General features: G+C 39.7%; 1 protein-coding gene across 8 annotated transcripts in view; it reads left to right on the top strand.

The window, feature by feature from the left end:
* R3HCC1L (R3H domain and coiled-coil containing 1 like) overlaps positions 1 to 12,067 on the top strand; it is a 71,829-nt gene extending 59,762 nt beyond the window's left edge. For all 8 annotated transcript variants that reach the window (XM_005225658.5, XM_024986108.2, XM_059882009.1 and 5 more), the window contains 3 exons: positions 704 to 799; positions 1,302 to 1,442; positions 11,253 to 12,067. In XM_005225658.5, coding sequence (XP_005225715.2) covers positions 704 to 799; positions 1,302 to 1,442; positions 11,253 to 11,320 — 305 coding nt within the window. In that variant the 3' untranslated portion in view covers positions 11,321 to 12,067. The remainder of the gene's footprint in view (positions 1 to 703; positions 800 to 1,301; positions 1,443 to 11,252) is intronic.
* The last annotated feature ends 623 nt before the right edge of the window (positions 12,068 to 12,690 follow it).

Here is a 12,690-nt window from a genome sequence, read left to right on the forward strand (position 1 = left end):
AGTGGTATTTGGGGAGATAGTCAGCTTTTCAAGGTTATTTGCTGCGTAACTGGCAGTTATGATAGTGCATAAACAGGTAGAGATTTAAGAAGCCAGTGTGAGTAAATGTTAATATGTTTGTGATTCCGCCCCCAGCCCCACTGACAGATGAATTTGCAGTAGCCTTTTAACCTGTCCAGTGATCATTTTTAATACATACTTTCTGAGTGTATGATTTGGCCTCTTCATCGGCATCAGGATAGATCTAATGCAGAGACTTTCAGACAAATTAGAGATGTTGATTCCTGTCCAATTCTTCTAAAATAAGGGTCTGCAAACTTATTCTATAAAAAGCCATATAGTGGATATTTCAGGATATAAGGTTTCTGTTGTTACCTAACTCTGCTATTGAGGAAAGACAGCATCCCTCGACATTGTGCAAATGAAGAAGCACGGCTCTGTTGCGGTAAAACTTTACAAAAACACGGTGGTTGGCTGGATTGGGTCCCAAAGCCATAGTTTTCTAATCCCCATTTTAAAATAATCACTGCTGAGTTGTTCCTTATGGATTTTCTAGAGCTTACCATTTCTTTTGCCGGTGATGAAAAAATAAAGCACAACATCTAGGAAATACTTTCTAAGAACTAGCCTTAACTATATATATATTTTGCATCACTCATCTTCATGTCTTCTACTTCTTTATATATATTTATTCTCTTTACAGCTCGTGATGCTCTTGGTAGTAAACATACCATGGTGAAGATCCGGCCCTTGTCACAGGCCACAAGAGCAGCCAAGGCCAAAGCTAGAGCTTATGCTGGTAAGCCTGTAACCTCAGGAGCTTTTTCTTACTGATAGTCGTGTTCTCGTTTTTTTTCCTAGCACTTGTATAGCATTCAGAGTTCTAAAGACATAACACTTTTATTTTTAGTGTTAAAAGAAGTATTTTTAAGGAAAAAGGAAAAGAGAAAAGGCTCTGTTGGAAATACAGCGTTGGAGAAGCCACTTGGAGAGAGTGGGAGATGCGAACTGCAGGCGCTGCAGTCACCATTTTCTGATGGCAGCCTTATCCAGTTTACCTCTGTGGTTAGCAGTTTGATAGTCACTGTAGGAAATTGTGTTAATACAGATAATGAAGGCAGGGTTGTTTGTGCTTTGCCGTGTTAATTTCCTCTGATCTTCATCTATCAGGCTTGCATTAATTACTGCTGATGCAGCCCTTGTTAGTCTATTTTGTATGTTAATTACTGAGTTAAATCTCTTGGAGCTAGAATGCTTTCTCTTCCTTACTCCCTCCTTCTCCCTCCTTTTCTCCCATTCAGAGTTTCTCCAGCCAGCAAAGGAGCGTCCTGAGACTTCAGCAGCCCTAGCCAGAAGGCTAGTCATCAGTGCCCTTGGGGTTCGAAGTAAGCAGAGCAAAACTGAACGGGAAGCAGAGCTTAAAAAACTGAGAGAAGCCCGAGGTGAGTTGAAGCTGATGGCATTCTTCTTTAGTTCCTTTAGAGCTCACTATAAAGCATGTGTTTAAAAAAAAAAAAATGAAGCTCATTCCATATTGTCATTTCCATTTCCTAGAAGCCTCCCACATATATTGAAATTGTGTTCATGACTTATATTTAGGAGGAAGACATGTTGGAATATGTCTGCCTGTTCCACACACCAAGGTATCCTAATCCATGCTCCTTTGTTGTTTTTCAAAAGATAGGTTCCGTCTTTTTAGCTCATCCATGGCTGTTTCTATAGTTCTTGCTCCTGACTCAGAAAAATTTTCCTATGAAGACATAGTAATCTCCCAGGCAGAAAATGGTATTTGCTGTGGTTTTACTGGGCCATGATTGCCATGATTTTATCAAATGGTTTAGATCTTAGGTAGAAGAAAAATTAAGGAAAAGCCAGCAATTGACATTGGTGATGATAACTCTAGGATGTAATTTTTTTCTTTAAAGACAGTCCGGAGTGGCTCCATTAGAGCACATCTAGGTTAGCCTAATCTTATTATTTTCCAGGACTTAAGACTTCTCAGAAAATATTTCAACTGATCCACAAGCAGGGTTTTTCTTTCCCTATAGTTTGTAGTTGAGGTTAAATGTTTCTCTCCTCTTTATAGGCTATTGACTTGTATGTAAAGGCTTGGGACTCCGATTGCACTTCAGTACTTTTTATCAAACTTCAGACTATAAACAGTCTGATTGCCTTAGTCCACGATCTTTGGAATCTGAAGGCAGTTTATTCTGAAAATTCCACTTACTGAAAAGTAGCTTCATTTTTCCATTAAACGAATTGAAGTTTCAAACTCCTTGTTTATTACCGGTCTAACAAGGCCATTAATACTTCCTGTCCACTCTGCTTTGGTGATAGCAGGCAGCTTGCAGACTCTCAGCTGCACTGGCCAGATAACCAGTGACAGAGTGTGTCATGGCAGGTGCTAGAGTTTCAGAGTTGAACCAACTAATTTTTTGAAACCTTAATGATTATAATGAGGCAGTTTTGATTTTTCTCATGCTTTCTTGACTCAAAGGGTTCCTTGAGATTATAGAAACAGGGGAGGATCCCTCTGGTTTTTATATGTGGCACTGTCAGAACTAGATAAAGTGGAACGTTCAGTGTCCTTAACCCTTTATTAATTGGTTATCTCTGAGGAAAATAATTTCTCTGTCATAACCACAGTCATCTCAGAAAGTCAGTGGCAGGTAATAACTGTGGTATGTATAAAAGGAGATGTGATTCTTTTTGCAGTGTATCATGCCTCCCTATGAGTGTAATGTCACCTGTATTTCAACAGGTATTGCAACAATAGTTTTGTGTGGATATCACCTGAGTACCCCACTGTTTCTCTGTAGGGCCATCATCATACAGGTGCACTTGAATTTAAGTGCCCAGCTATACAAGGACATTTCAGTGATGCAGTTAAAAATGAGGCTCTTGGCTAAGTGGGTACCCTGGTACATACGTTTTTGAAGAAGCCTTTTAGTTGTGAATAGAGGCCACTGTGATAAATTTCTCCTATCCATTGGTGCTAAAACTATACAGGTTATAGAGGGCTCTTCCTTTATTGTGTCTCAGAACTCTCTCATTCTTTATATCTGAGAAGATGCCTATGGAAAATTCCAATATAGCTTTCTGGCTGCTTAGGCATTAAGCATATACTCTAATAATTGCCTGCATGGAACCTAAAACTGCTCACTTAAAAGATTTTTTTTTCTGTGAAAATGAAAAGTACTGTTTAGATATTAAATAGAACAGATATTTTTGTTCCAGATCTTCCACTGGAGGGAAGGGGGTCAGTACAGCACAAGAAATAACATTATAAGCTATGGAATCAGACTGCCTGGGTCTGTATCTAATCTCTTCCATTTACTGGCGGTGTCACCTTGGGCAAATTACTTGCTCTCTGGAGGCCTCTGTTTCCTCATCCATAAAATGGAAATCAAGTGAGACAATCCACAAAATGTACTTAGTCATTTTCAAAACCCATAGGAACGCTCTCCTTCCTGTTTCTCTAGGCCCATAACAGGTACAGAGAAACAGGCCCATGATAGATAAATGTTAGCTGCTTCCTTTTTTAGTAATAGTAGCAATATCACTTTATAGTGAGTCCAGCACAGATTCCAGTACATATTTTTTTCTTGTCACTAATCTTTTTGTTTTCAGTTGCCTCTGATACTCTTATCAACTACGTTTGGCGTTGCCCCTGTGCACAGCATTGTGCTCCCTAATTAGGAAGACTAGCGAGAGAGCAGGATTTTGTTCCTCTTTTTAAGATGTACAGTCTGGTAGAGATATCTGCCTTGAGTAAGAAAGAAAATATGAACCTGATATTTTAAGCAGTTTTTTCTTCTCTTCACTTCCGAAGATTTTAAGATTAAAAGCCACGAAAAGGTTTTTGCAATTAAAAGGATTGAAGGAAGTTCCTGGCAGTATGCTAACTCTTGATGGGAATGATATTATCTCCATTTTAGAGGTAAAGTATCAATAACTGGACTAAGGTTACCCAACTGGTAAACTGAGAGGTGGTATTGGAACCTAGGCCTCTCTAATTAAAACCCATGTTCCTTCTACAACACTGTATTCCCTTTTGAAGGAGTTTTGGGGGTAATTAACATTTTTTTTTTTCCCAGTAAAAAAAATTTTTAAGGTCTTCAGAAAATAAAATATGACAAGCTTCTTTTTAGTTATCTGTTCCAGTGGTTAAGAGCTTTTACTATCAGAAAATTCTTTCTTAGGTCTAACTGAAATCTATACAATAGTTTAAAAGTTTTTTCGTAGGTATTTACTGGAAATCAGAAGCATCTGGACACCATTCTGTTCTAACAGCTTTTAACTATAAAGATCAAGGGCAGATCAATTAGGAATGAGAGGATCTGGAGTACTAATAGAGTTTTTGCCGTTAACTAGCTAGGTAGCTGTGGCAGGTCTCTTATACCTCCCTGTGCCCCAGTTTCCAACACAGTGAAAGCAATGCTTGACTTGACCAACCTTGGAGAATTCTTTGAGCAACATAAGTTAACATATATAAACACGTTTAGAAAGGTGCTTTATGTATTTAGAATACTATTGTTTGTGTGACTCTTGGGAAGTTAATATTCATTATAATAACACATGCCAGTAATGACGAATACGTACTGTGTGCTATTGCCCCATTCGTTATCCTTGACAGACAGTGCTCATCAGTCATGATACTCCTTCTTGGTGATTTTGGACTTGACCATTTGCTAGTCGATCAGAATCAGTATGAAATGGAAATCTGTGTGCCATCCTGATACAGGTACTTCTGTTATTAATACTGGGGCTTCCCAGGTGGTGGTGCCGTGGTAAAGACTCGGCCTGCCAGTGCAGCAGACACAAGACGAGGGTTCAGTCTCTGGGTTGGGAAGATCCCCTAGAGCAGGAAATGACAACCTACTCCAGTATTCTTGCCTGAAAACTTCCGTGGACAGAGGAACCAGCTACAGTCCATGGTGTTGCAAAGAGTCAGACATGACTGAGTGCATGCGTGCATGTGCGTGTGTGCGCACACACACACACACACACACACACACACACATTAATGATACTATGGAAAAAATCCCATAGCCTTTCTTTTTCCCACTTCAAGAGTTCTGCTGTCTGGCACAGTGCTTAGTTTGTAAAGAGATACTCAGCTACATATTCATTAACATGAATGACATTGGTTACTTTAGTTTTTCTTCATTAAATCTTATTTCACTCATGATTCTACTCTGAACCCTTTCAAGTCCTCCATGATTTTCTTTATAAAACCCAGAGTTAAACACTGCATATGGAACCTTTCTAATTAATGAGTTTGGAATTTGGAATTTTGAAGTATAAATACTTTCCTGATAATTTCCTTTACCCTACTTTGGTCTTCTTACCATTTTATTGAGGAGTCTTTGTCTTAATCCTTAAAAAAGAGATTAAGAAAGTAATCTTGGAGAAAGGGAATGGCAAACCACTTCAGTATTCTTGCCTTGAGAACCCCATGAACAGTATGAAAAGGCAAAAAGTTAGGACAATGAAAGATGAACTCCCCAGGTCAGTAGGTGCCCAATATGCTACTAGAGATCAGTGGAGAAATAACTCCAGAAAGAATGAAGAGACAGAGCCAAAGCAAAAACAGCATCCGGTTGTGGATGTGACTGGTGATGGAAGTTAAGTCCGATGTTCTAAAGAGCAATATTGCATAGGAACCTGAAATGTTAGGTCCATGAATCAAGGCAAATTGGAAGTGATCAAACAGGAGATGGCAAGAGTGAACATCGACATTTTAGGAATTGGTGAACTAAAATGGACTGCAGTGGGTGAATTTAACTCAGATGACCATTATATCTACTTCTGTGGGCAAGAATCCCTTAGAAGAAATGAAGTAGCCATCATAGTCAACAAAAGAGTCCGAAATGCAGTACTTGGATGCAATCTCAAAAACGACAGAATGATCTCTGTCAGTGATCTTTTATCATTGACAGTAAGTGATAAAACCACATTTTAAAGTCCAAACTCAGGAATATATGTAAAATTTCCCCATGTTCCACCTGTCAGAACACTTAATTTCCACCTAAAGTTGGAATCAGAGTTCTCAGAATAAGCTACTCTCATTTTAAAAGCTGGCTATAATTTTGTTTCATAGCTGTGTGTCATTTTACTCTTGGGGGAGGATGATTAATTGGCTGGTTCTGAAAGGCCATCTTTTGGGGCACAGGCCAGAGAGGCAGAGTAAGTAAACAATAATTTGATCCCTTAGTTTGATTAATGAAATCACTAAGAACTTAAAAGTAAAATCATCTCTGTAGGATACCTAGTCAACTGTAATAAAAATCTAATCACAGTCGCTGCCTTCTGAAATCCTTTTTAGGAATTCCGTTATTCTGCCTTCAAGGGCAGCACTGCATTGCTGACTCGTAGGCTAGGTCTTATGGCATTTTCTTGGTGTCCTTTCTCCTCTTTGTAAAGTTCCCTTCATTTCCTATCTTTTTCTTTGGGATGCAGCATTTACCCATATTTTTGGAGTCACCTGCCTTTTAATAAACTTACGTCTGTGGCCCTGATCAGAGATGAAAATGTTTACAGACTGACTGACCCACTCCAGTACTCTTGCATGGAAAATCCCATGGATGGAGGGGCCTGGTGGGCTGCAGTCCATGGGGTCGCTGGGAGTCGGACACAACTGAGCGACTTCACTTTATTTTTTCACTTTCATGGGTTGGAGAAGGAAATGGCAACCCACTCCAGTGTTCTTGCCTGGAGAATCCCAGGGACGGGGGAGCCTGGTGGGCTGCCGTCTGTGGGGTCACACAGAGTCGGACACGACTGAATCGATTTAGCAGCAGCAGCAGCAGCAGACTGGTTTACCAATTATTGCCAAGTAAATAGCATGTATATACTTAATGCATTGATAACCATTCCACCCTCTAGAGTTAAATGCTCACTTAACATTTATGTGAGGTAGACTCCATTTCCCCATGTATTAATGAGCATACACATACTTGGTAAGCCTGAAATCTAAAACTTGCTAAAATGCAGAGGCTACTTACATCAGCCCTCCTTCATCTCCCAGGTCTGTCAATCCGTAAAAGAAGGCAATTAGATTAGTTTGACTAGACTTGTATTTCAAGTCTTGATGTTGGTTTTTGCTCTGTAGGTGGCTACAAGTAGATTTTGTGATGATTTTTCATTGTTTTCTTAGGTGTAGAAGTACATTTTGAAGGTTTTAGTTTCCATCTCTTTTCTTTATTGTTTTAAACATGACACCAAACTGGCCTCTTTTTCATCTTCAGCACTTTCCATTTCCTCAGTGAGAACTCAACTCATTTAATATAATTGTTTCTGCCAATTTATTTATTATACTGAGAAATAAAAGTCTTCAGGGCTTTAGGTTAATCATTTCATACTAATATTCTCTTCTTCTTTGGTTCCATGCCCTCATGGCTGCTGTTGGGCTTTCTCTTAGTTTACTTTTTTAATTGGTGGAGTTAATAGGAGCTTTTTAAAAAATGCTGTCTATCAACTATTACCTCTTTTCTTTTTTTTTTTTAATTTTATTTTATTTTTAAACTTTACATAATTGTATTAGTTTTGCCAAATATCAAAATGAATCCATCACAGGTATACATGTGCTCCCCATCCTGAATCCTCCTCCCTCCTCCCTCCCCATACCATCCCTCTGGGTCGTCCCAGTGCACTAGCCCCAAGCATCCAGTATCGTGCATACCTCTTTTCTTTAGTAAAAGGCAACATGTTTATTCTTTACTATTCTGACCATATTTTTTTTCCTACATATTTTCCTTTTCTGTGTAAATATTTTCAGATCTTGTCTTCAGATGTCAGGGTAGTGGAAAGTTTTCTGATTTAAGAACTAAGGACATGGGTTCCAGCTTCAGGTTTTCACTGATTATATAACCTTAGGCAAGTCACTTGACTCCTCCAAGCTTCCATTTCTTTAAAATGAAGAAAATATATTTAGGTCTTATCCTAACCTGTATTTATGTATTCTGTTCATGTTCTGTATTTCTAAATTTAAGCCTCACATTTTCACTGTTTCTTTGTGTTTATCAATTTGTCTCTCTATTCTTGCTGATTTTATCATACGGTTTACCACCAGAATTTCCTCTTATATTTACCTATATTTGGTAAACAGATGTACGGTCTTTTGTTAGAAAGTATTAGGATAGGAAATGTTTCAGAAATCTAAACTATTCTAATTTTAGAAAGATAATATGTTTATCTTAATATCTTTTTCCTAACACCAAAATCAAATCCATTAGCATTAATATTTCTGTAACAGACTGACTAGTCACATTAAATGGCATATAAAGGCTATAAAGCAGCCTCATGACCTTTCAGGTTATACTGTAGTTAAAGGAACTTTGGTCTCAAGCTTTTTATTTATTTATTTATTTTTTTACTTATTTTTTTCTCTGTGTTATGGGAATAATAATAGTACACATCATTTCAGTGTTATTTTGGAGTTTTGGGATGTAAATACATTTGTGTTTAAAAGAACTTCTGGCACAGGATACATGCTGTATAATTATCATCTATTTTCCACCTTCCTCCTCTTTTCCTTCTCTTCCATCCCTTTACTTTGCCTGCCCCTACTTCTTCCCTGCTGTAACTTACTCTTCTTTTTTTGTCCCTTTCCTTTTCATGGACAGAGTTGATGGTTGTCTCAAGCTTTTTAAAAAACAATTTTTTTTTCAGTGCTACTTTGATTTTGAAATTGTGAATTATGGGCCAAAATTCTGTTTTTCTACTGCTCCTGGATTTCCTTTCTTAAAACATCCCACATTGTCTGGTTTACCTCTCTGAGCTTATTAAAATATCTAAGTTCTAATAATTCACTTGTCTGGTTTCTTCACTTTTTCTTGGAACCCAGACCAGTTTTTGTTTTTGTCCAAGGTTGCCTTTGCCTTTAGATCCTCTCCTAACTTTTCCCTGTTTTTAAGGATCAGAACCAGCATCGGCCAGTTATCCTTAGTACTGTCTCCCTGGAGAATCCCAACCCAGTTTAAGCCTGCCTTGAAGCTGAGTCCAGGCTCTGAATTCGAACTAGCCTTCAGCTGGGAAGTTGCCTACCCTCGTTGTTTGCCTCTTGTAACTTTGCTGCTATTTTCAGATAGTGCCACCAGAGGGTGCCCAGATAGCAGCAAATTTCTCTTTCTCACATTTCCAAGTGCCAGTCAGCTTCCTTATCAAGTTCTTTGCCTTTAAAGTTGAGTCAAATATAAGAATTTTTGTAAGATATTCTGTTAATTTGGAAAGATAACATCAAAATAGCAAGTATTGATATTAACTCTAAACTCACTTTGATTTCTATAATTCCCCTTGGTTCATGACTTGCAAAATCTTTTACAGACATTATCTGAAATAATTGCCCTTGGAAGGAAGCACTTAGGCTTAATTATCTACATTTTATAGTGTCAGGATCAATGACTGACTAGCCATGAAATTAGAACTGGTATTGTGGCACCTAGTGAAGCGCTCGGGTCACCAAACCGTGTATGGTATGTGCTGTCTCAGGTCTTGATGAAAGTGTTAAATGGAAACCAAGCTTATGTGTTAAAATTTGAAGATGGTTTGCCCAGATTTGTGCATTTTTTTGTTTTTAGAAATAGTTTTTATTTTCCCTTCATTATATGTGGTCTTTTTTCCATGTTGGAATTGACATTCCAGAAGATTTCTGGCTCCTGAAAGTACTCTGAAAATACTAAAATTTGATTTTCCTGTGAAGTATTTTTTTTTGTAGGGTTGTAGTAGAGAGATATTACTAAAGCCCAGTGGCTACTATTTCTATTTGAGCAAGAAGGTAGAAGAAAAATATTAAAACATATTCTTGATCCCTTTTGAAATATTTATAAAGATCAGTCAGTCAGTTCAGTTGCTCAGTCATGTCCGACTCTCTGCAACCCCATGAACCGCAGCACACCAGGCCTCCCTGTCCACCACCAACTCCCAGAGTTCACCCAAACCCATGTCCATCGAGTCGGTGATGCCATCCAACCGTCTCATCCTCTGTCGTTCCCTTCTCCTCCTACCCTCAATCTTTCCCAGCGTCAGGGTCTTTTCAAATGAGTTAGCTCTTTGCATCAGGTGACCAAAGGATTGGAGTTTCAGCTTCAACATCAGTTCTTCCAGTGAACACCCAGGACTGATTTCCTTTAGGATGGACTGGTTGGATCTCCTTGCAGTCCAAGGGACTCTCAAGAGTCTTCTCCAACACCACAGTTCAAAAACATCAGTTCTTCTGCGCTCAGCTTTCTTTACAGTCCAACTCTAACATCCATACATGACCACTGGAAAAACCATAGCCTTGACTAGATGGACCTTTGTTGACAAAGTAATGTATCTGCTTTTTAATATGCTATCTAGGTTGGTTATAACTTTCCTTCTAAGGAGTAAACGTCTTTTAATTTCATGGCTGCAGTCACCATGTGCAGTGATTTTGGAGCCCAGAAAAATAAAGTCTGACACTGTTTCCACTGTTTCCCCATCTATTTGCCATGAAGTGATGGGACCGGATTCCATGATCTTCGTTTTCTGAATGTTGAGCTTTAAGCCAACTTTTTCACTCTCCTCTTTCACTTTCATCAAGAGGCTTTTTAGTTCCTCTTCACTTTCTGCCATAAGGGTGGTGTCATCTGCATAACTGAGATTATTGATATTTCTCCCGGCAGTCTTGATTCCAGCTTGTGCTTCTTCCAGCCCAGCGTTTCTCATGATGTACTCTGCATATAAGTTAAATCAGCAGGGTGACAATATACAGCCTTGATGTACTCCTTTTCCTATTTGGAACCAGTCTGTTGTTCTATGTCCAGTTCTAACTGTTGCTTCCTGACCTGTATACAGGTTTCTCAAGAGGCAGGTCAGGTGGTCTGGTATTCCCATCTCTTTCAGAATTTTCCACAGTTTATTAAAAATCAGTAGACTGGGAATAACGGCCAGTTTCACTGAAGCACTAATGCAGTTGAGAAAGAGAACTAAAATAAATACCTTAATAGCAAGATAAGAATCTGGATCCTCCTTGGTTCTGACTTTTATTCCATATGCTTTTAATTTCTGTTAGCCCAGCCCTTTCTCTTTTTGTTGTATAGTAATGCTAACACTGTTTCAACTTACAAAGCACTTGGAAAGTGAAAAATATTATCTCTTGGAATCAGGTAAGAGAAAACCAGAGAATCCACCCATTTCATGATTAAAATTAGCTGTGTAATTCAGATTAAGGGAAAGCTACTGGTTATGTGAACTTATACTACTATTTTTAACACTGCTTTTATTTACAGAGAGAAAACGATTGGAAGCCAGGCAACGGGAAGCCATCTGGGAAGGCAGAGACCAGTCTGCAGTTTGAACATCACTTGATGAAAGGGATAATTCCAGGAATTCAGAAAGTACTTCCAGTTTTCAGAGGATTTTTCCAGACCTCTGTGTACATGCAGATGTGCGTGTTAATGAAAGAAAGAGATAAAGCGATCAAGACAAGGGCTGACTGGGTATAAGAAGAAGAGCAACTCCTGTTTGTCTTCACTCCTACGTGCAGTTCTTTGGAATCGCCGTACTGTGTTGCATGTGGAAGGAAGCCGTCAGCTTGGGAGAAACTTGGAGGATGTGACTTCCAGGAATCCTCTGGACAGGGCAAGCCATGCTTCCAAGATGTTTTAAGTGAAAGCAAAACAGAGGATTCAAACCTGTGACGATGGGAGATTTAGGCCCTGCAAAGGCAGGGTGTTCTTACTACCTCACAAAGCTGAGACCAGCAATATTGTGAGGGGCAGATGAGGCAGGTGGGGGACAGAGGGGAGGGAGCTGCTAGTACAAAGAGGTGGACCGGTATCTGGTGTAGTTGGTATTCACAGAATCTACACTGCCGGTTCCAGAACCCCAAAGTGGGTGAACTGCAGCAGGTGTAGGCATTTGGACTCCAGATCTTGTACTAAGCCGAGTGCCTGGGGCTGCTCCAGCTGCATGGCAGCCAGGGGCTTGCCAGCTTCATTCCTCATAGGAAGCTAGTCTTGGGAGCTGGGTGCCAGTTCCGGTTTAAACAGCACTATCATGTTATAAGAGGGAGACATTAAAGCCCATTTTGTGGTATACATCACTCAGCTGTTGGTCGGTTTTGTCGTTCCCACAAAGAAATGGGAGAGCAGTTCTCCCCTTATTTTCACCCCGATAACGCTGTGTAGGGGATTTGGTGGGCCTGTTGGTTTAACTGAACCCTGCTGAGTAGACTGTTGATCATCTGGTGCCCGAGAGTACACTACAAAAATACTCCCCTGGGATTGGTTTATGGCAGCTTCTCTCCCCTTCCTGTCCTCTTCACACATCCCCACCCCACCCTTTGCCATTTCGTCCAGTCTGACATCCTGCAGAAGCCATCTGGCACACAGTGTGTTTCTGGTATGGTCTTCTCTGCCCATGCCAGAGGCATTTGGCAAGCCACACCAGACCGTGCATTACAGTGAAGAGCAGCCAGAATCAAACACACACCTCTGGGCACTGAGAGATTTCCTAAAAGACACGGACAAGTCAGCTCAGGCTTTATCCTTCTCATATCTGCATCCTCAGTGTTTTAGGAAAGTAGTTCTACACTGAAGAGACGGTAGTGCTAAAGGGTAAGATGCTGAGGGAGCAAGAAACAGTGTCTCATTGTGCTTTCAACGAGGGCAGCAGCCTCATTTTTGTATGATTCAGTGCCCGTGACAATGATGGATTATTAGCATT

This window comes from Bos taurus, chromosome 26 (assembly GCF_002263795.3).
Source record: "Bos taurus isolate L1 Dominette 01449 registration number 42190680 breed Hereford chromosome 26, ARS-UCD2.0, whole genome shotgun sequence".
Taxonomy (NCBI): domain Eukaryota; kingdom Metazoa; phylum Chordata; class Mammalia; order Artiodactyla; family Bovidae; genus Bos; species Bos taurus.